Raw genomic sequence first — 20,692 nt, forward strand, 5'->3', positions numbered from 1 at the left:
TTGTACAGCAATAGCTTTATCTCTCTTAGTCCAGGACAGCTGTGGCCAAAAAAAGTCTCACAACTACCACCAGCCCACCAAAAAAAAATACGGGTGACTGACAAGAAGAAATTCTAGATTCAGCACGGTTTCACACTACCCGATACATTTACCCATGGATTTACAATGCTTTTTCCATCAATTTTCCAAGCTAATTGTCGAGTATATTGTTCAAAGCATATTAGCATGCTATATTCAATTTAAACTCTCATTTACAATCGTACGGGCGACATATACATACAATTAAAAAGACCATAAACGTTTTGAATTTTGAGAGATTGATGGGATCCGTCACCTTCAGATGCTTTCCTAATCAAAAACGTTGGTTTGTTTTTTGATCTCAGTGGTATGGAAGGTAAATTTCAAAGGCTTTAAAAATACTTAAATAAAGCAAGGAGACCATGTTACATTTCTCCATGACCCATCCAGAAAGGTGTACACAACGGACACAAAGGACTGAAAAAATTGACCACATTATATGATGTCGGACTTTTAAAATTCCTTTTCAAGATTTAACTTCAGACATTTTCAAATGACACACATGCAATTTTAAATGATCGAGTTTGTTATTCTACCTAACAAAGCAAAATGTGTCACCAGTTTTATTTAGAGCTTCCAAAACTATTCTTTAATCTTCCAACCTTTGTATAACTGCAACCGACAAGGCTCCACTGGAAACAATTAGAAGACACACTGAAAAATTTCTCATCTAAACACACAGCAGGAGGCATATTCCAGTCAGGCAATGCGTTGCTGCAGCACAGAGAAAGACCTTGGGCAAATTGCAGAAATATTCTAGCATAATTGGTTACTAAAGCTACAATGTGTCCCAGTTCTCAGTGCATTTCACAAAGAAATTCTTTTGTATTGTTACTGTCATTGTGCAATTCATTCGAATCAATAAAAACCCACATTTGATCTAAGCACATGGAAATTCAGTGTATCATTACAATGAACTAGAACTCCAAAGTCGAGCATATTCCTCATCATTGCACAGCATTTCTTAGTAAATTAGTTGCACAATTATCAAGCTGAAACTGAATCCGAGTATATTTATACTTCAGATTTAAAAATGATTGAAAAAATATAGATTTTATAATTACCAAAAAATATGAATGAAATATACCAGCTTTTACTATTGCCTGATTTTAATGCGACAATTATAATAATTAAACACTTCAAGCTGCTCAGTATAAAATCATTACAATATAATTTGTTCTTCAAAACAATATTTAAAATATTATAACAGCTTCCTCTGTGCCAGTGAGGCATCTATACTGGATCCTATAACAGGGTTCTCCAAACTTTTCCAGCCGCAGTACCCCTCGTGACCTCCCAAGAGCATTGCGGAACCCCAAACATTCTTGTGTCAACGACATGTTTTGGCCCCCTCTAAATAATTCCATCCCAAAGCCCCCTTCACATGAATCCACTGCCAAAGCCCCATTCCCGTGAACCCCCTGCCAAAGCTTCCCCCACCCCCATCATGAAACCCTGCCAAAGCCCCCCTTACATAGCATTTAGTTTATTTGCCAGGGTTTACATTTTTTTTAAATGTGTTCTCAGGATGTGGTTGAGACTGCTAGGGTAACAATTTATCTTACTGAGTAACAGTGTTTATCTCCGTTATAGCTACCACCCCTTTGTCACAAAGGCCACAGCGCCACTCGCACAGCCGCTTTTCTGCTCAGCAACAGAAAACAAGCAAGAAATCAAATTGGCTAACCAGAGCTTTACTTCTCCGAGCATTGGCCATTGATAGGCTATCTAGCCGATGCTCAGAGAAAGCGGGCTCTGATTGTCAATTGAATATTTTGTTCTTCTTTGATTTGTGACTGTTACTCTTTCTCAAACCTTGGCTTCTTCAGCTGTCTAGCGAGCACATTTTCGTTTGTGTGCTATTTTTTCAAGTTTTAAAATAAATACTGCCTTTTTGTTAGGTGGCTGCTGGAGCTTCCTCAGACCCCCGGAGGCCTCTTACGAACGCTGGGGTTCCATGGACCCCAGTGTGGGAACGCTCCTGTTCTATAAGATTTTGTATATATATCCAGCAAACTAAAGCTAGAACTTTTGCACGACTTCTTAAACTTTAAGACCATGCAGTAAATTATAAATTAAACTCAGTTAGGCAACCTGTTACATTTGAAATGAAGAAATGTATAGTATCAAAATTTCAGTGTTGCCTCACACAACTTTACACATTATCACAGATGACATCACAGAAGTGCCAAGCAGTGGAAGCATTTTTTGGGAGAAAATAAAATGCATGAATGAAAAGAAAAATCAAGTAATTCTTGAGCACCTCTGACCAGAGAAGTTAGAAGTGATCTATGCCTTAACAGTTGATTATCTGCTTTTTGAGGAAGGAGCATTGTATAAAGTGGATCTTTGGAGGATGGAAATTAAATTGTTTCCTCTTCCATTTAAAAAAAAAGGACTTTATACCCGAGGACAAACAATCCGTTATCAGTTTAAAAAAGTCTGCTCAACTCACCTCCGCATCTACATTCTGAAGGCCACATTGATCACAAATGGAAATCAGGTCTTTGCTACTCAGATAACTGTCTTTGGTCACTCCAAGCTCTTCGGAAACTGCTTGAAGTCGTTCTTGAATATCCTTAGGGTCAGCACCGAACACACTCTGGGAAGTGTTCAAATCATCTGGGTTCCAAAATCTCAACTGACCTGGAAAACATTATTATTTTTCTAATGGCTTATTATGGAGTGGAAAGGTTGATCAATGAGGATACAGGGATTGATAAGCAACCACAAAAAAATGTTTTTAGAACCAAGGTATTCAACATGGATTTTCTCGTGAGCACTCATTGGGCATCTATAATGGATGGAATTTCCCCAAAACATCCCACTGCCCACCAACCCTGTCATGGCGAACTTTGCGGTGGAGGAGCGGCAGGGTTTCCTGTTGTTCGTACCTCCGCTGCAGTGAAATCTGTGATGGGGGCTCACTGTCAGCGGGACTGGACAATCCCGCCAGCAGGAACGGATGGAAAATCCCACCGCATAAAGCTGTTGCATGGTTAAGCTTCCATTCCAGCATACAAGGTTACTTCTCATTTGACAAATCTATTTCCTGGTTTAAAGGTGTGAATGGGAGGAGTGTGAAATTGCATGGACAAGATTCCATCTGGAATCCTGCCTGCCCTGGACACAATTTTACAGTAGCATGGGCAGGGCCTCCGGCGGGAAATGCACTTCTGCCCCACGTAAGGCCCTTAGGGGCCTTTTCTCATCCAGCCACTATTTTCAGATTGTCAGGCTTCAGATAGCTTAGGGTGGGAAATAGAAAGATTCACCATCCTCGATCTCAGGCAGGAAAGTGGTGGCGTGCACCTCCATCGGAAGCCTCCTTATGACTGGCAGCACCTTCCCTTCAAGCATTGCACATCTCTGAACCCCTCCCATCGAGCCCAGCCTATCCCCTGATAATCCAGCTGTCCCTCTCGCGAACCCCTTTGGGTACTACCTAGCCTCCCTGGGACCTTGCTGCTTACATTTACACCAACTCCCTGCACTTTGTCTCAGGCCGACAGTGCAGTGTCTCACCTGTCACTGCAATGCTGTGCCTGGATGGGCTGGAGACCTGCCAGCCAGCCTGATTGGCCATTAGCTCTCCAAGGCGGGACTTCCTTCCAAGTGCAGGCAATCAACGCTCAGTTGAGTGTTAAAAGGAAGCTGGCCTGTCACAGTCAGTGGAGGTGTGATCTCTGATAACTATCCAGTGGTGGAGGTTGATCTCCCACCATCTGAAAAATTCAGGCTAATGGCTGCCATGAGGCAATCAAAATTTCAGAAGGATCAAAGATTGAGAAAGTTAGTTTATTTTGTGTGACTTCTTTCTGAATGATTCACACTCTACCTGATAGAATATCACAGAATCCCTACAGTACAGAAGGCCATTTGATCCATCAAGTCTGTGCCAACCATAATCCCACGAAGGCCCTATTGCCATAACCCTCTTATACCCTGCTAATCCCCCTGGCACTAGGGTCAATTTATCTTGGCCAATCAACCTAATCCGTACATCTTTGGACTATGGAGAAAATTCAAAACAATGTCTAAACAACAAAGTGTACTGCTGCTATCCACATCAGCATTCTAGCAGATTGTCATGACCTGTTAATTTTCTCCACTCTATTAAAAATGTTGAACTGGATTACAAAAACTGAGACCTGAATATGGAAGCTGTAAATTTAAGTTTGCCTTTTTTTAGTCACTTGTTCTAACCTGGCTGGGGTTTATGTCAAGTTATTTCAAAAAATGTTTCTTTCTCAGCCAATTGCTTTACCTAAGCAAGCTGCAGGTATTGACAATTTACAGTTCTATGTTTGCACCATCCAGCATATATACCCGTGGAATCTGAATCTGTAGGAATTGGGTGAAAAAATTAGTTGAAGTGTGAGCATTTCTTGCAGTAAATTTTAGTTAGGCAGAAACAAGATGTGTGAATTTTAAAACTAAATTTAGGTTTCCAATTTCAGTATTCAGACCTTCATTTCAAAATCAGGATTCTCATTTCTTAATGTAACTGCTAGTCTTAGTGAGGTATTCTGGCAACATTAGTCATATGAATGCTACCATAATTCTTCAATAGTCAATGAAGCTGTTCTTGATTCATACAGTGGAAGAAGTTACAGCCACAAACTCCTATCCCTGACAAATTACTGATCTCAGTAGAGATGGCAGACACACCAGCATAATTAAGGACCCCACACATCCTGGACATTCTCTCTTCCACCTTCTTCCGTCGGGAAGTAGATACAAAAGTCTGAGGTCATCTACCAACCAACTCAAGACAAGCTTCTTCCCTGCTTCAAAAGGATGGTAGTATAGCAAATGATGTGGAGGTGCCAGTGTTGGACTGGGCTGGGCACAGTGAGAAGTCTCACGACACCAGGTTAAAATCCAACAGGTTTACTTGGTATCATGAGCTTTCGGAGCGCTGCTCCTTCATTGGGTGAATGGACAAGGAGCTTTGCTCCAAAAGCTCATGATATCAAATAAACCTGTTGGACTTTAACCTGGTGTTGCGAGACCTCTTAGTATAGCAGATGTCAGCAGCAAATTCATTACCTTTCAAAAACAAAACTTCCCAATCTTGTTTCTCAGATTCAAACTGTTGACCGATTCTGAATGGTGTACAGTTCAGTGTTGTGGATTAATTAATTTCCACCAGGAAATAGACTTATCACTGGCCAAACTCAATTAAGCTCCACCCACCAATCCAAATAAGGAGGCTTGCCAATTAGGTTCCTAGGCAGCACTGCTGAACACCATTGCAGAAAATTTGAAAGTTGGGTCCCTCAATCCTAAGCTGTTAAAAGGGGCTGAAGGTCGTCAGATTTCTGCATCATTGATTTACTAGCAGGCTGTTCCTACTGCTGCCCTTTGAAATAATTGTACTATTTCCTCTGGTATTTGATACAGTTTTTCACAAGTTAGGACAGTTAGTCCTTGGGAATGTGTCAGCTGCCCCCTCACACATTGAGAAATGTTTGTATGCACTGTGTGCAATGCATCAACCATCATACAATCCTTGTATATTAACATTAAAATTAACCGTGTTTTAGAAATAAAAGATGTGCCAGCACTTATTTTCCCAAATACCTAAGTTCTGGGAGACACTGAACCTGATATTTATAGGGAAGGGAAAGGACACCTAAAACACAGAACAAGGAGTTCCTGTCACTACTAATGGCAGGACCTCATTATTGTTTTCTCCTGCCATTCCCCACTCAGCAGTCAACCAGTTTGATCATAGAATCATAGAACAATCACAACACAAAAGGAAGTCATTCAGCTGATTGTATTTGTGGAGCTTTTTCCACCGATTTGAGTTAATAAGCAAAAGAAGTAATGGAGACATGAGGAAAACCATTATCACACAGTGGATGGTTGGAATTTGAATACAGTACCAGAGAATATGACAGAGGCTTGTTCAATCGAGGCATTCATGAGGAGATTCGATTGTTACCTGAAAAGGAGGAATGTCCATGGCTCCAGGGAGAAGGTTGGGGAGTAGCACAGGGAAATTGCTTCTTTGTAGAGCCAGTGTGGATAAATCAAGAATGACCTCCTTCCCTGTTGTAGCCATTTGGTGATTCTCAAGTCACCACTGCTTCCTTTGTCGATGACCTTAAATCTTTGCCTCTGGTTCTTGATCCTTTTACGAATGGGAACAATTCTCCCATTTGTGCACATCCCTCATGATTTTGAATACTTCTATCAAATCTCCTCTCAATTTTTTCTGCTCCAAGGAAAACAGTCCCAACTTCTCCAAAAGTTAAAGTTTATTTATTAGTGTCACAATTAGGCTTCCATTAACACTGCAATGAAGTTACTGTGAAAATCCCCTAGTCGCCACACTTGCCACCTGTTTGGGTGCACTGAGGGAGAATTTAGCATGGCTAATGCACCTAACCACCATGTCTTTCGGACTGTGGGAGGAAACCAGAGCACCCGGAGGAAACCCACACAGATACAGACAGAATGTGCAGACTCCACACAGACAGTGAACCAAGCCCAGAATGGAAGCCAGGTCCCTGTTAAACACTGTGCCGCCCTATCTATATAACTGAAGTTCTTCATTCTTCGAACCATTTTCAAAAATCTTTTCTGTACCCTCTCTAATGCCTTCACTTCCTTCCTGAAGTGTGGTACCCAGAACATAAGTACTAGGAGCAGGAGTAGGCAATTCTGCCCCTTGAGCCTGCTCCACCATTCAGTACGATCATTTGTCATCTTATTTACTTCATTCGGAACTGGAAGCAATACTTCAGCTGAGACATGTTTAACTTAAGTTCCTCTACAACTCTACGGTCCTATTGATCATAGAACCCATAGAGCCCTGCAGTGCAGAAAGAGGCCCTTCGGCCCACTGAGTCTGCACTGAACACAATCCACCAATCCTACCCCTCTATCCCTACATATTATACCCACTAATCCCTCTAACTTACGCATCCCTGGACACTAAGGGGCAATTTCTTAGCATGGCCAATCAACCTAACCTGCACATCTTTGGACCATGGGAGGAAACTGGAGTACCTGGAGGAAATCCACGCAGACACGAGGAGAACGTGCAAACTCCATACAGACAGTGATCCGAGCCGAGAATGGAACCCAGGACCCTGCAGCTGTGAAGCAGCAGTGCTAAGCACTGTGCTACCGTGCCGTTATTGATAAAGCCTCGGACACCATTTGTTTTATTAACTGCTCTCTTAACCTGTCCTGCCAACTTCAATGATTTAAGCACATGTACACAGAGGTCCCTCTGCTCCTGCATACTCTTTTACAAATGTACCTTTTATTTTATGTTGTCTCTCTGTGTTCTTTCTACCAAAATGAAACACTTTACACTTTTCATTAAATTTCATTTGCCACTTGTCCAACCATTCCACCAAATGTTTATATCTTTTTGAAGTTCTACACTATCTTCCTCACAGTTTAAAATACTTCCAAGTTTTGTATCAGCCACACATTTTGAAATTATGTCCTATAAACCAAGGTCTATATCAATAATAAATATCAGGAAGGGCAGGGGTTTCACTTCTGATACTGTGGAACTCCAATATAAACCTTACTCCAATCTCCAAAACAATCTTTAACACTCTGTTCCCTGTTATGCAGTCAATTTCATATCCATGTTGCTGCTGTATCTTTTATTCCGTGTGCTCTAACTTTCCTCACAAGTCTGTTATCAAATGTCTTGTGGAAGTCCATGTACATTAGATCCACAGTATTACCCTCATCAACCTTCTCTGTTACCTCATCAAAATAAGCAAGTTAATCAAACTTGATTTGCCCTTAACAAATCCATGCTGGCTTTCCTTAATTAACCCACATTCCCTTAATTAACCCACATTTGCCCAAGTGATATGAACTCCTCAGAAATTATTCCCCCACTGAAGGGAATAGAACTCTGGTTTGTGAAGTAATTGATACAGAAGATCAAATGAGACAATTTAACTTTTAAGCAAACATATACATTTAATGCTATGAAAAAACATGAAATTTGGTGGTTCTACAAAGAGTATAAATCGCAACATTTATAAAATATTCTATTTATAAAATATTCTGAAAAAAGATAACTACATCTTATTTCTATGAGAGAATCTAAACAATACTAGAATTTGAAAGAGAACTTGATATCCATCAAACATTAAAGTAATATTAACTTGATCCCTGAGAGTGAAAGATTTGTTAGGTTCAAGATGGGTCTCAGGTGATCACTATTGCGTTCTCCCCTAACAAAGCTTGATTATTCAAATTACGTGGAGTTTTTAAATCAATTTTTTTCTGTTGCACAATTAAAAAGGTGCTATAGAAGATGGTCATTTGCTTAATAACAGACCACCCCCTCATCATTATCCCATATTGGGTGAGAAGATTCTCCTATGATAGTTGCCCGTTCAATTTATGAGAAATGTTTTTCTGAATTTATTCTTGAAAAACTACGGTTGGGTAATGATCATGTTAGTCAATCTAACTGGCTAAGGTATTGCGTCCAGTAACATAATAATACTTAGGGTCTAGTGTTCCTTTATCAGATTGTGGTTTTACTTATCTAAATGAGCATTCAGTGTCAGTGTTGATTGTCATTGTAAGGACCCTTGGGATAGTGGCTTCTAGGTGTGTGTAATCTTTATCAGCAATGTCACATTGATGTGAAGGGAGTTGACCGTGTATACGCTTCATCAGTTTGGCTCTTAGAAAATGCAGCTTGCTGCAGGTTTAATTGAAAAGTAATTTGAAATTAATTTCTTGCATCTATACCATACCTCTTATTTTTTACATGATGGCATTGTCAGATGAGTATTCACCCTCCAATCTCAACGATTGGCCCTCTTTCTATATTGAAACCTTTGATTTCTTGCTGGATTACGGATAATGGGGTACTGGTTGGTCCCCAGTGGCTCATCTAAAGGAACATCATAACTTGAGCCCAATTCTATCCTCACATGAGATCACATGCTCCCATCACTCAGTGATCAGGAGTAACATTGTTGCCCACTACTCATCAAGCTCTGTAATACCCTACTTTCATCGCAAAAGAGCCCAGTTAATTCAACAACTATAGATCAAACTCAGGATCTTCTGGTCTGTTTCACTTCAGATATTTATAGCAAATTGACTGAACAAATAAGCCATCTATTTTTAAAAAACTCTAAATATATATGTATACCAAAAAAACTAAACATTTCAGTAGTTGCAAGATATTTTCTTCCATTCTGCAACATATGTGGGTAAGATGGGTAGAGAGGGATATGGGCCAAATGTGGTTAATTGGGACTAACTTAGTGGTTAAAAAAGGAGCGGCATGGACAAGTTGGGCCGAATGGCCTGTTTCCATGCTGTACACTTAAGTGATTATATGATATTCTTACCTTCAGCTTCATATTCTTCACCTTCTGTGGAAGTCTTCCACTTCTATTAAAAGAAATAGAACAAAGTCAAATAATTTGAAGTTTCATTTATATTTTGACTTCATCAAAAACACAATTTTAAAATGTGTGAACATCACAAAAGTGACAAGTGACAAGAAATGGAAGAAGACAAAAGCTTGCTTTTATAGGAATGACTAGAGAAAACTAGAAAGCTCTAGCCTCATATATATTTTTGAAAGACAAACTAAATTTATGCAGTGTTTTTCACATCCTCAGTACTTCTCTTAGCACTTTAGAGCCAATGGCTTATGTTTTTTTGATGAAATATGGCAGGCAATTTGTGCAGTTCAAATCCCCACATACAGTAATGAGATAATGATCAGTTAATCTGTTTTAGTGATGTTGGGTGAGGGATAAATGTTGATCAAGATGCTGGCAGAACTCCCCACTCTTCCATCAATATAACCACCCGAGAGAGCTAACAAGGCCTTGGTTAATGTCTCATTTGATTAAAGGTACATCTGAATGCGCAGCATTCCCTCAATATAGTGTAGTGTCAGCTTTTGGAGTGGAGCTCGAATCCACGACCCTCTGATACAAAATGCTCCCCCTGAGCAACTTAAATAAAAAGTAAAGCATGAGTTATAAGTGTGTATTTCATTTTTTTAAAAAATTAATGAGCACGACTATTTGCACTGCTTTCCCAGAAGTGTTTGGAGTGGCACCCAGGGCACCCTTCCATTAGCAATTCTTGCTGAGGTAAGGCCATACATAATATGTAGGAGCAGAAGAAGGCCATTTGGTCCCTCAAGTCTGCTTTGCCATTCAATAAGATCATGGCTGATCAGATATAATCCTCAGCTCCACTTTCCCGCCTTATCCCCATATTCCCTTGTTTATTAAAATTCTGTCTATCACAGACTTGAACATACTTAATGACCCAGCCTCAATACTCTCTACAGTAAAGGATTCCAGATTCACTTTCCTCGAAGAAGAAATTCCTCCTCATATCTGTCCTTATTCTGAGATTATGCCCTCTGTTCCTAGACTCTCCCACAAGAGGAAACATCCTCTCACCATCTATCCTGTCAAGCCTTCTGAGAATTCTGTATGTCTCAATAAAGTAGCCTCTCATTCTTATAAACTCCAATGAATACAGGCCTAACCTATTTAACCTCCCCTCATAAGAAAATCCCTCCATATCTGAGATCAACCTAGTGAACCTTCTCTGGACTGCCTCCAATGCCAGTATACCTTTCCTTAGAGAAGGGGACCAAAACTGATCACAGAATTTCAGGTGTGGTCTAACTAGTGCCTCACATAGTTTTAGCAAGACTTTTCTGTATTTATACTCTATTTCTTTTGAAATAAAGGCCACCATTCCTTTTGCCTTCCCTATTACCTGCTGAATTTGCATGCTAGCTTTTTGTGATTTATGCATGAGGACCCCCAAATCCCTTTGTGCTGCAGTTTTCTGCAGTCTTTCTCCATTTAAATAATTTTCAGATTTTTTTTCCTACCAAAGTGCATAACTTCACATTTTCCTACATGGGTCAGAATTCTCCAATGCCATACACCCTGTCACTGCTGCTAGCAAGAACGGAGAATTTGGTGCTCAGCCAAATCTCCATTCATGACAGTGAGACTGGAGAATTCTAGCCGCAGGCGAGGTTGGAGAATTCTGGCTATTATTTTCCAAGTTTTTGCCCACTCACCTAATCTGTCTATATTCCTCTGTAGACTCTGTGTCATCCTCATCATTTACCTTCCCACTTATTTTTATGTCATCCGCAAATAGTACGTTCACTTCCCTCGTCCAAATCATGACCAAATGTTGTAAATAAATGTGGCCCCAGCACAGATCTGTGTGGTACTGCACAAGTTTCAGGTTGCCATCCTGAAAATGGACCTTTCATCCCAATTCTGTCTACTATCAATTAGCCAATCCTCTGTCCATGATTCAAATCCTAAATGCACGATAGATGCTTTACTACCAGGAGGCAGAAGACAAATCTCCCTCAGTAGCTGATTGTGAATCTCAGTTTAGTAGGAAACTGTGGCCGAACGTGCAAAAAAAACCATGGTTAAAAAGTAAAAATTTAAAAGGGAGTGGGCAGTTGCCTAAGATTTACTTGCTAAACATAAATAACAATATTACCAACACAGAATGGGACTCTTAAATAGTTGTGCAATGGCAGAATGTTGATGTGATTAACTGCATTTAATTCTCTCTGCAGTCCACGTAACTACCCACCTAATGTTGGCACACATCAGTTCAGGTTTGTTACGATTAGATTTGATTTCAGATTCAAGCACAATCATAATCCATGCATAATACTGGACAGTTTGCTGTTTTTTCTATCCATTCACATTATTTCACCTAAAACCAGCATATTGGGAAACAGTGTGCAAAAGTGTGATGGGTACTTTTGCATGGACCCCTCAGAGCCATACTGTAAAAACATTATACATTTTTTTGACATAGCAAGTGTTAATAGTTGTAACCTTTCCTTACTCCTCTGAAAGCACTCATTAAAAATGATATGGATTATGAATTGTCCCTTGCAAGGCCAATTATTTGCAAATTGATTCTATTCATAAAACACTGGTATTTTCGAGATTATTTTCATTTTACGGTATTTCAAAAAAAAACCTTTAAATGGATCCAGTTAGGAAATAAATTACCGAATAAATCAGTGAAATGCAATTATGTGGGGCCTGCGCAGACATGATTCAAATGCAGAATTCTAAGAACTTATTGGCATTCACTGCATTTCAAAGTCAGAACATCAAAGCCTTTCTTATTGATGATGTTCTAAAGACATATCTAAAGACAAAGCAGGGACTCTGGCTGATTCTGATTGCAAAGAAGTGGCTTCTCGGCCAAGCTACTTCATTATGGTTGCTGCGTGCATTACAGTGGAGTCACCTGATCAACTGGAATATATTCAGCTTTGATCAGAACATACACAAGTCCTAGAGTTAAATTTAATATGCCCTTCATCTAGGCAGTCTGACAAAAATCAGTATCAGCCGCCAAAAGCCAGATAGTAAACTAGATGGATTGCATCCATAACGGCAGCCAGTATGATATGCAGCCTATGAAAGTGTGGCTATAAATACAGGGTACTGCAGATGGGCACCCATCTAATTGAAAATAGAGGCTACATTCATTCTGCATGGTTTCCATAGAAACAGGATTAAATATAGTGGCTTTAAAAATTGCAGCAGCTGGTGGAATATTTCAATTATCCTGTTACTGAGCATTACTCTGGTCGGCAGCGTAAAAGTTGTAAAATAATCTGAGCGCTATCAGACCTTCCTTCATTGATATACACAGTGTTTAATGGAACCCAGACTGAGATCATGATCATTTGCTTTAGGAAAATAAAAACCCCATCTAAATCCAATGAAGAAACTCATTTTGTCAACAATGTTTTCTCTATTAGTCGGTGCACTAGCCAAAAGATGCACTCTCCATACATTGGGGCACAACTAAATTAAAAGCAAAATAATGCAGTTGCTGGAAATCTAACTGAAAATGCAGGTCTGGTAGCATCTGTGGAGGCAGAAACAGAGTTAACATTCTGAGTTCATATGACTCATCTTTCGAGTTTCTAAGAATCATACAGAGCAGCAGTGATAGGCACAAGTAACAGGGTTCCTTCTCCTTCAGTGAATCAGTTGGTATTTTGTGACAAACTGGCAGCATTCAAGGGAAAATATGTTCTGGCACTAATCATAAATGATCAAATATATTAAACCCAATTCCAGAACTTGCCAATGTTTGGGGTGTGAACTTACGATCTTGTGTTACAAAGCCATCTTAACTACCACATTACCATCGAATTTTTTCATTCATTATATATCCTGTTTCGTATTAATACACCATTTGCTTGTATTCAGTTTAATCTGCCATTTCTCTCACAGGATGTGCAAGTGATTGAGGATTTTTTTGCAAATTGTAACTTCATACCTCCCTTCCTGTTTCAGCACCTTCTGTAAATTTGACAACCCTGCATTACATTTGGTGCACAGCTCATTTATATGGTTAGAAACAGTAGGGATACAAGGACTGAGATCATGCAGCGTTCCACACAATACTTCCAATCAACGTGATATCAAATCTCTCAACTAGATACTTACCGGATCCAAATTCCAAATTTTAATTTAAAAATAAAGGGCAGGATTTTCCAGCTGCGCTCACCCCAAGACCGGAAAATCCCGCTCGAGGTCAATGCACCTTGGCATGGTCCGTGTCCCGCCTGCTACAATTCCCATGGCAGGCGGAATGGGAAATTCAAACACTTTATCCAGAATTCTCTGATCTCATTCGTCTTACCATTGCTGCCAGTGAGAACAGAGAATTTGGTGCTCAGCCAAAACTCCCTTCACTGAAGCAGGACTGGAGAATCCCAGCCACGGACAAGGTTGGAGAATTCCAGCTGGTATTTGCTTCCTTGGGCATAGCTACTTGGCAGATAAGTGCAGAGAGAGGAGATGTAAAGAGTAGCGGATCAGACAGTTTGGAGGCTTAGTCTAGCAGGATCGTACATTTTTTTGGGGAAAAAGAGGGAAAGAGAGAAGAGGGAAAATGAGGCCAAAAGCAGGATGTGCACTTTTAGTTTATACTGCCGAAAGTGGAGTGTATGAAGAAAACAGAATTGGAGAGATTATTGCAGAGGAAACCAGAGCCGTAACTTTGATAGATACAGGAGTGATTTGGTTTGTGGTTATTTATTTCCCCTCCTGCATTTTCCTGCACCAAATGGTAAAAGGAGGAGAAACAATGGAGTTTTCCCACAGGGGAGAGGAAAAGAAATCACACCAACTTTCTATATTTCCTTTGCCAATAAACTTAACAATAAGTCTTAATGGTGGAATTGTTTTAAGTTGAAATTTATTTATTAGTGTCACAAATTGACACTAATAAATAATTGCAACACTGCAATTAAGTTACTGAGAAAATCCCCTAGTCGGCACACTCTGGCACCTTTTTGGGTACACTGAGGGAGAATTTAGCATGGCCAATGTACCTAACCAGCATGTCTTTCGGGCTGTGGGAGGAAACCAGAGCACCCGGAGGAAACCCACGCAGGCACGGGGAGAACATGCCGACTCTGCACAGACAGTGACCCAGGCTGGGAATCGAACCTGGGTCCCCTGATGCTGCGAGGCACTGTGCGACCGTGCCGCCCTTGTTTCTCTTAAAAGGCTTGCTGGCAAAGTTTTTTCAAAAAACACAGTTAAAACTCACAATTTACCTAAATCGATTTATTATCATCATTCAAAAATGTCTGTTCAATCTCCACCATTATTGATAAATGCACGATGATTGAACTAGAATCCTGGATTTGCCGAAATTCAAATAACTCATCAGTGCCTTTCAGCAACATTATTGTTCTTGGGTATTTGGCACAGAAGCATTCAGGCATCTGTACTTTGATTAACACACAGATCAATTCACAACTAATTAATTATATAAAGGTGGATTAAAAATTTCACAAAGCCAGGAACAAAATGGCTCTGGCTTTCGAACGTCAGGAATGAACTCTTACTGGCAGGGGAACTATGTATTTTAATGTCATGCAGGGGCATTTTGTGCATGATCAAGAGGACAGCTTGGTTTGATACAAGTCAGTATTTATTGAAACCCGTGTGGAAGGCAGAGCACTGCAAATACATTATTCAGATGGACGCATGCACAGCTGAACCAAAGAACAGATGGTATAGTTTAGTATTCTAGGCCATATCTTTTGGGCTGAAAAAAGCTCATGCTACACTTGCTATTGTTTACTTGTCATAGCCTCTTTCACCCTTTATGCATAAACCGACCAACCTTTTGCACTTCACCATCTGTTTCATAGAAGCAGACCCTTATTCATAAATTAAGGACACCCAAATAACTGTTACAAAAAGTCCAGCCTTTGTCAGTATCTCATTAACATAACACTAAAGACACAAAGATCAATGCATACGGTATAATCACATCAATGTTTGGAGATAAGGAAAGAAGCTAAATATTTGGAACCTTTAACATCGTATTTACTGTTGTTTGGGAATACCTTGTGAATACAGACTTGCACTTCTTGAATCCATAACGTATTTAGAATTGTAGCATGAATACTCTATCTGGATTCCTGTGCAAGGGAATGCACTGCCTGAGAGTGTGGTGGAGGCAGGTTCGATTGAAGCATTCAAAAGGGAATTAAATTGTTAACTGAAAAGTAAGAATGTGCGGAGCTACAGGGAAAAGGAAGAGAAATGGCACTAAGTGAACTACCCATTTGAAGAACTGGTGCAAACATGATGGGCCAAATGGCATCCCTCTGCGCTTTAACAATTTGTGAATACCATATTTGTTGTACAGTTTTGCAGTTGCTTATTTGGACCAGCACTGAGGTTACTCATGAACTAGCAAGTTGCAACATCAACCTCAGATCAACCCTTGTGCAAACTGTAAATATCTAAGTACTTAGTTAATAAGAAATCATCTTAAAGATCAGAAAGACTCTTGCCAAATGTATAGCACTCAAGCATTTCTCTATTTAATGCAAGTATAAATATTAAATCACTGTTAGGCACACCAGAAATACATGAATTTAGAGAAATTTATATTAGAGAGAAAACTTGTTGCATTGAAAACAATGCGACTTGATAATATTTGAGTTTTGCAGGATGACAGTGTATGGATCCAGCATAGAAATTAACTGTTGCTATTCTAAACCATCCTGAAATAAGGAATTGAAGTGGCCACCTGAATAATTTGATGCACAATTTGTGACATGCTTGAAGTACTGTTGGGCCATGGCTTCACAAGTAATTTTCAGGAGCAGATTTTCACTCTTGCTATTAAGGATAATATTTATAATTTTCGTTGTCGTAAGGGACATGATTATTTTTTGGCATCTGTTTGAAACAGCTTCCTAATATGCTCTGCATCTTGGACATAGTCTAACCTGCTCATCTCCTCCACTATACCCAGCAAGAACATGGAAAATGGAACTTATATTCAATCACAAGACTTTTTTAATGAATTTGGCTGCAATACACTAGCTTGATTTATTTAATCGAAATGGAACCACATTATACCACTGTTGCTATGCCACCCATTCAATAATTTGACAAATACTTTTGGACCCAGTAAAGGCGACACTGAAATCTTTTAATTTGAATTATAAAAGTTAACAATAATCTTTTTCCCATATTAATGTTGTTTGGAAAACTGTTTTTGTTGACATATCTGCCAACCTCAGCCAAAGCAGGAAAAACAGCAATAACAATGTTGCTTAGTTGACTGGTATACCCTAGCTGCCAGCTTAACACCAAATATATTCATAACTAGGAAGTTAGCCCTCCCAAAGCAGATTCCCTCCCACCCCCCCTCCCTTTAATTTAGAAGTAGAAATGCAGCTTCTGACCATCAATTTAAGGTATATCCTCTATTCACCTTCGTGAAAACATTCTCAAACTCACATTAATTTGGATTAATGGAAAAGGGTTCACGTGACAGACAACAAGATCTTCACAAGCATTCACTTTCACAGAAATGTAGTTGTATTCTTGGAACTGGGACGTCATCTTTATGTGAAGGCACTGAAGTAACACGTCTTTCTACTACAAAGAGTTGTATTTTGAGGAAAATACCATTCAAGAGAAAGGTATGAATGCTATATGCTAATTTTCTGGAAAGCGGTATCAGTAACATGTTCCTTTTTTAATTTACTTTTACTATGCATGTTAGCAAGTAAAGACAAATTATAGTATAATGGTTCTGTTGTGAATTAATTCGCTTCTATATTCAACCTGGGATCCATTTTCATATTAGCCATTTTGGTTAAAAATATCTACTGGAGTATAGAAGTTCTTCACAATCAGGAGTTCCCTTCCTCTTACATTAAGAGAAAGAAAATGGGACAGGCTCAATTACTGTTGTGTGATTCTCTGCCTGACATCCTTCTTTGTGATTCTCCCAGGGAAAACACCACACTTGGATGGTAAATCCTATCCTTAGGTATATACCTGAGTATCTTAACAAAAAATCAAAATAGTTCTAATTAGTACCTTGGGGAACTCTGAGGAGTTCCATTTTGTTTCCTGTTATACAATTGGATTACTCTCACTGTAATTTATTGTTCTTATGTCAAGAACGAGGTTAGATCTATTAAAGTGTCTGTTTTGACCATTCATCTATAATTCTGTTCTGAAAAAGCAGAATTGGTAACTGCACAGGATGTGGGTGTCACTGTCTCAGTCAGCATTTATTTCCCATCCTTAATTGCCCTTGAGAAGATGGTGGTGAACACCCTTCTTGAACTGCTGCAGTCTGGGTGGTGTAGAAACACTCTTAGTGTTGTTAGGAAGGGAGTTCCAGGATTTTGACCCAGCAACAGTGAAGGAATGACAATATAATCCCAAATCAGGATGGTATGTGGCTTGGAGGGGTCATTGAGGTGGTAGCGTTTCCATGCATCTGCTATCCTTGCCCTTCTAGGTAACATAGAAACATAGAAACTAGAGACAGGAAAAGGCCGTTCAGCCCTTTGAGCCTACTCCACCATTCATTTTGATCATGGCTGATTATCGAATTCAATGTCCTGATCCCCCTTCCCCCCATAATCCCTTGATCCCTTTAGCCGCAAGAGCCATATCTAATTTCATCTTGAAATCAGACAACATTTTGACCTCAACTACTTTCTGAGGTAGTGAATTCCACACATTCACCACCCTCTGGTCAAAGAAATTTGACCTCACCTCAGTTCTAAAAGATTTACCCCTTTTCCTCAAACTATGACCCCTAGTTCTGGGTTCCTCATCATGGGTCATGGATTTGAAAGGTGTTCTGGTGAGTTGCTGCAGTGCATCTTTGGGATGATAAGCACTGTTGTCACTATACGATGGTGGTGGAGCGAGTGAATATGGAGGGATGGGTGCCAATGAAGCTGTCTGCTTTGTCCTGAATGATGTTGAGTTTCTTGAGTGTTGTTGAAACTTCATTCATCCAGGCAAGTAGACAGTATTCCATCACATTCATGACTTGTGCACAGACTTAATAGACTGTGTATTTCTAGAATGATCAAATCATGCACTGTATAAAAATTTGGAAACCAAAAAGTTAAAACAAAATTATGTATGAAGCCACAAGTTCTTCTGATGTGCAGTTTCACTGATGAGTTTATCATTATGGCAGAAATTCATCCAGTACAATAGTTTTATTCTTAAAGCAAATCATAATTGCAGGCATTGCTGCAGAAAGATCAGGCAACAATATTAACTACTTTCAACAGCAAAACCATTACCTTAGCAATGTCATATAAAATGGTGGCAAACTGAATAACATTAGATCCCAAAACTGGACTTGGTGAGCTTAAGCTAATACCTAGAGACCTTCTTTGAACTTATTTCATAAACACTTCCAAAAAAATGCAATCCTACCAAAACGTACTCCAGAGTCAGAGTAGACTGTGTATGTGTGTGCCACCTGTGGAATGGCAGTGATAAAGCATGACTGCTTTTAACAACTTATTTAGTGGATTGTTGTCCAGTGGGAGTCCATCAATTTGATTTGCGGAAATTAGGATTAGGTTGCACATCAGTGTATCATGTTCACACAGATATGGAGCATCATTTTGTGGCATTGTCAATATACAGCACTGTTCATTTCGTTGTGTTAAAGCATTAGATTCTGAACAAAACTTGCAAAAAATTCTTAATTTGAATGTTACAGTGTAGACAAAGGGTGGCATGGTGGCACAATGGTTAGCACTGCTGCCCCACAGTGCCAGGGACCGGGGTTCGATTCTGGCTTTGGGTCACTGCCCTTGTGGAATTTGCATGTTTTCTCTGTGTCTGCATGGGTTTCCTCTGAGTGCTCCAGTTTTGTCCAATGATGTACAGGTTAGGTGGGCTGGCCATGCTTAATTGCCCCTTAGCATCAGAGGGACTAGCTAGGGTAAGTGCATGGAGTTATGGGGGTAGAGCCTGGGTAACATTGCGGTCAGTGCAGACTTGATGGGCTGAATGGCCTCCTGCTGCACTGTACAATTCTATGATTCTATAAAGGTACTGATGGAAACCCCAGCTCTGCATTTATAAAGCATGCATTAGGTCTTTTCTCTGACCATTTCCCTTATGATTTTCTTCCTCCCTTGAATGCACTTTTGGTTAAAAATATTTCCACATCCCTGCACCACCCTCCTGCACTTCTCTCAAGTTACTATTATTCACGTGAGTCTTGAAAGTACATGTGGGCTGACGATTCAGTTACAGGACCCGTAACTGTTGAATTGGATTCACCCCCACACTTAATAGGCTGAATTTAAATGCTGGAAGAATTAAATGCCTGAAGTTAACTGCCCACTGTTCCGGTATCCAGGTCTTGGCTGGACTTTGTGGCTCCCTCTGGAGTGGGATGACGGGCACGAGGGTTGTAAAACTGGGTGCCATGGCAGTGGCACATGCCTGCTGCCAATCTGTTTTGGCAGTGATTTTATTTGTAACAGGGGAGGTTCTGAGTATTCTGCTTGCCTGTGGGAAATTGAGGCCCTTAAAAGGCCAATTAATTGTCACTTAAGGACTCTGGAAGGGGGGGGGGGGGCAGCTCAGCTGAGGTGGTCTTGCTGCGACTTTTGTTCTGAAGCGTGGGGACCCCAGGTAAAGATCTCACCTACAGACCAGAGGACTGGTAGCCCTTTAGGCTCAGCAGTGTCACAGGGAATGATGGCCATTGCTAGGACTGTTTTCAGCAGCCACAGCAATAATGGAGGTCCCTGAACACCACACCAGTCAGTAGGGCACCATGGGGGGCTCATTCAGGCTGGCTTTGGTGAAAGTGGATGGTATGACGGGAAAGGAGGTCTTTCACTGGCAAGAATACCTGTGGGGCAGAGGCTGCTCAATTAAGAGGGTATCCCTTGAATCTGCAGGCAGATTGTGTAGCCTTTAAGTAGCCATTTATGGGCCTTGATCAGCCTTGGGGTGGATCTTCCCCCATCCCTGACTTAATCGGAGGGACTCAGGGAAGCAATAGGTTCTCCACCCTGCAGCTTCTCACCTGATTATATGGCCTCCTTACCTCCCAGCCCACTCCTGGGCAGGGCTAAGGGCTTTAAATTCCACCTGGCTTTTGCTGATTTAATACATGGTCAGAAACAGGAAATCCAACCAATTTTGAACAGAAATTTGCTGTTACTCGTGACCTACTCAGACCAATTAATCTTACTGTAATCCTTGTGATAACAAATTAAACCACA

General features: G+C 40.2%; 1 protein-coding gene across 3 annotated transcripts in view; it reads right to left on the bottom strand.

Moving 5' to 3' along the window:
- Positions 1-20,692, bottom strand: part of nin (ninein (GSK3B interacting protein)) — a 144,832-nt gene that overhangs the window by 55,910 nt on the left and 68,230 nt on the right. For all 3 annotated transcript variants that reach the window (XM_080202662.1, XM_080202661.1, XM_080202663.1), the window contains exons 5-6: positions 9,441-9,483; positions 2,534-2,724 (exon numbers count right to left, since the gene is read on the bottom strand). In XM_080202662.1, coding sequence (XP_080058788.1) covers positions 2,534-2,724; positions 9,441-9,483 — 234 coding nt within the window. The remainder of the gene's footprint in view (positions 1-2,533; positions 2,725-9,440; positions 9,484-20,692) is intronic.

Source organism: Carcharhinus amblyrhynchos, chromosome 14 (genome assembly GCF_965287045.1).
Source record: "Carcharhinus amblyrhynchos chromosome 14, sCarAmb.v2.hapA, whole genome shotgun sequence".
Classification (NCBI taxonomy): domain Eukaryota; kingdom Metazoa; phylum Chordata; class Chondrichthyes; order Carcharhiniformes; family Carcharhinidae; genus Carcharhinus; species Carcharhinus amblyrhynchos.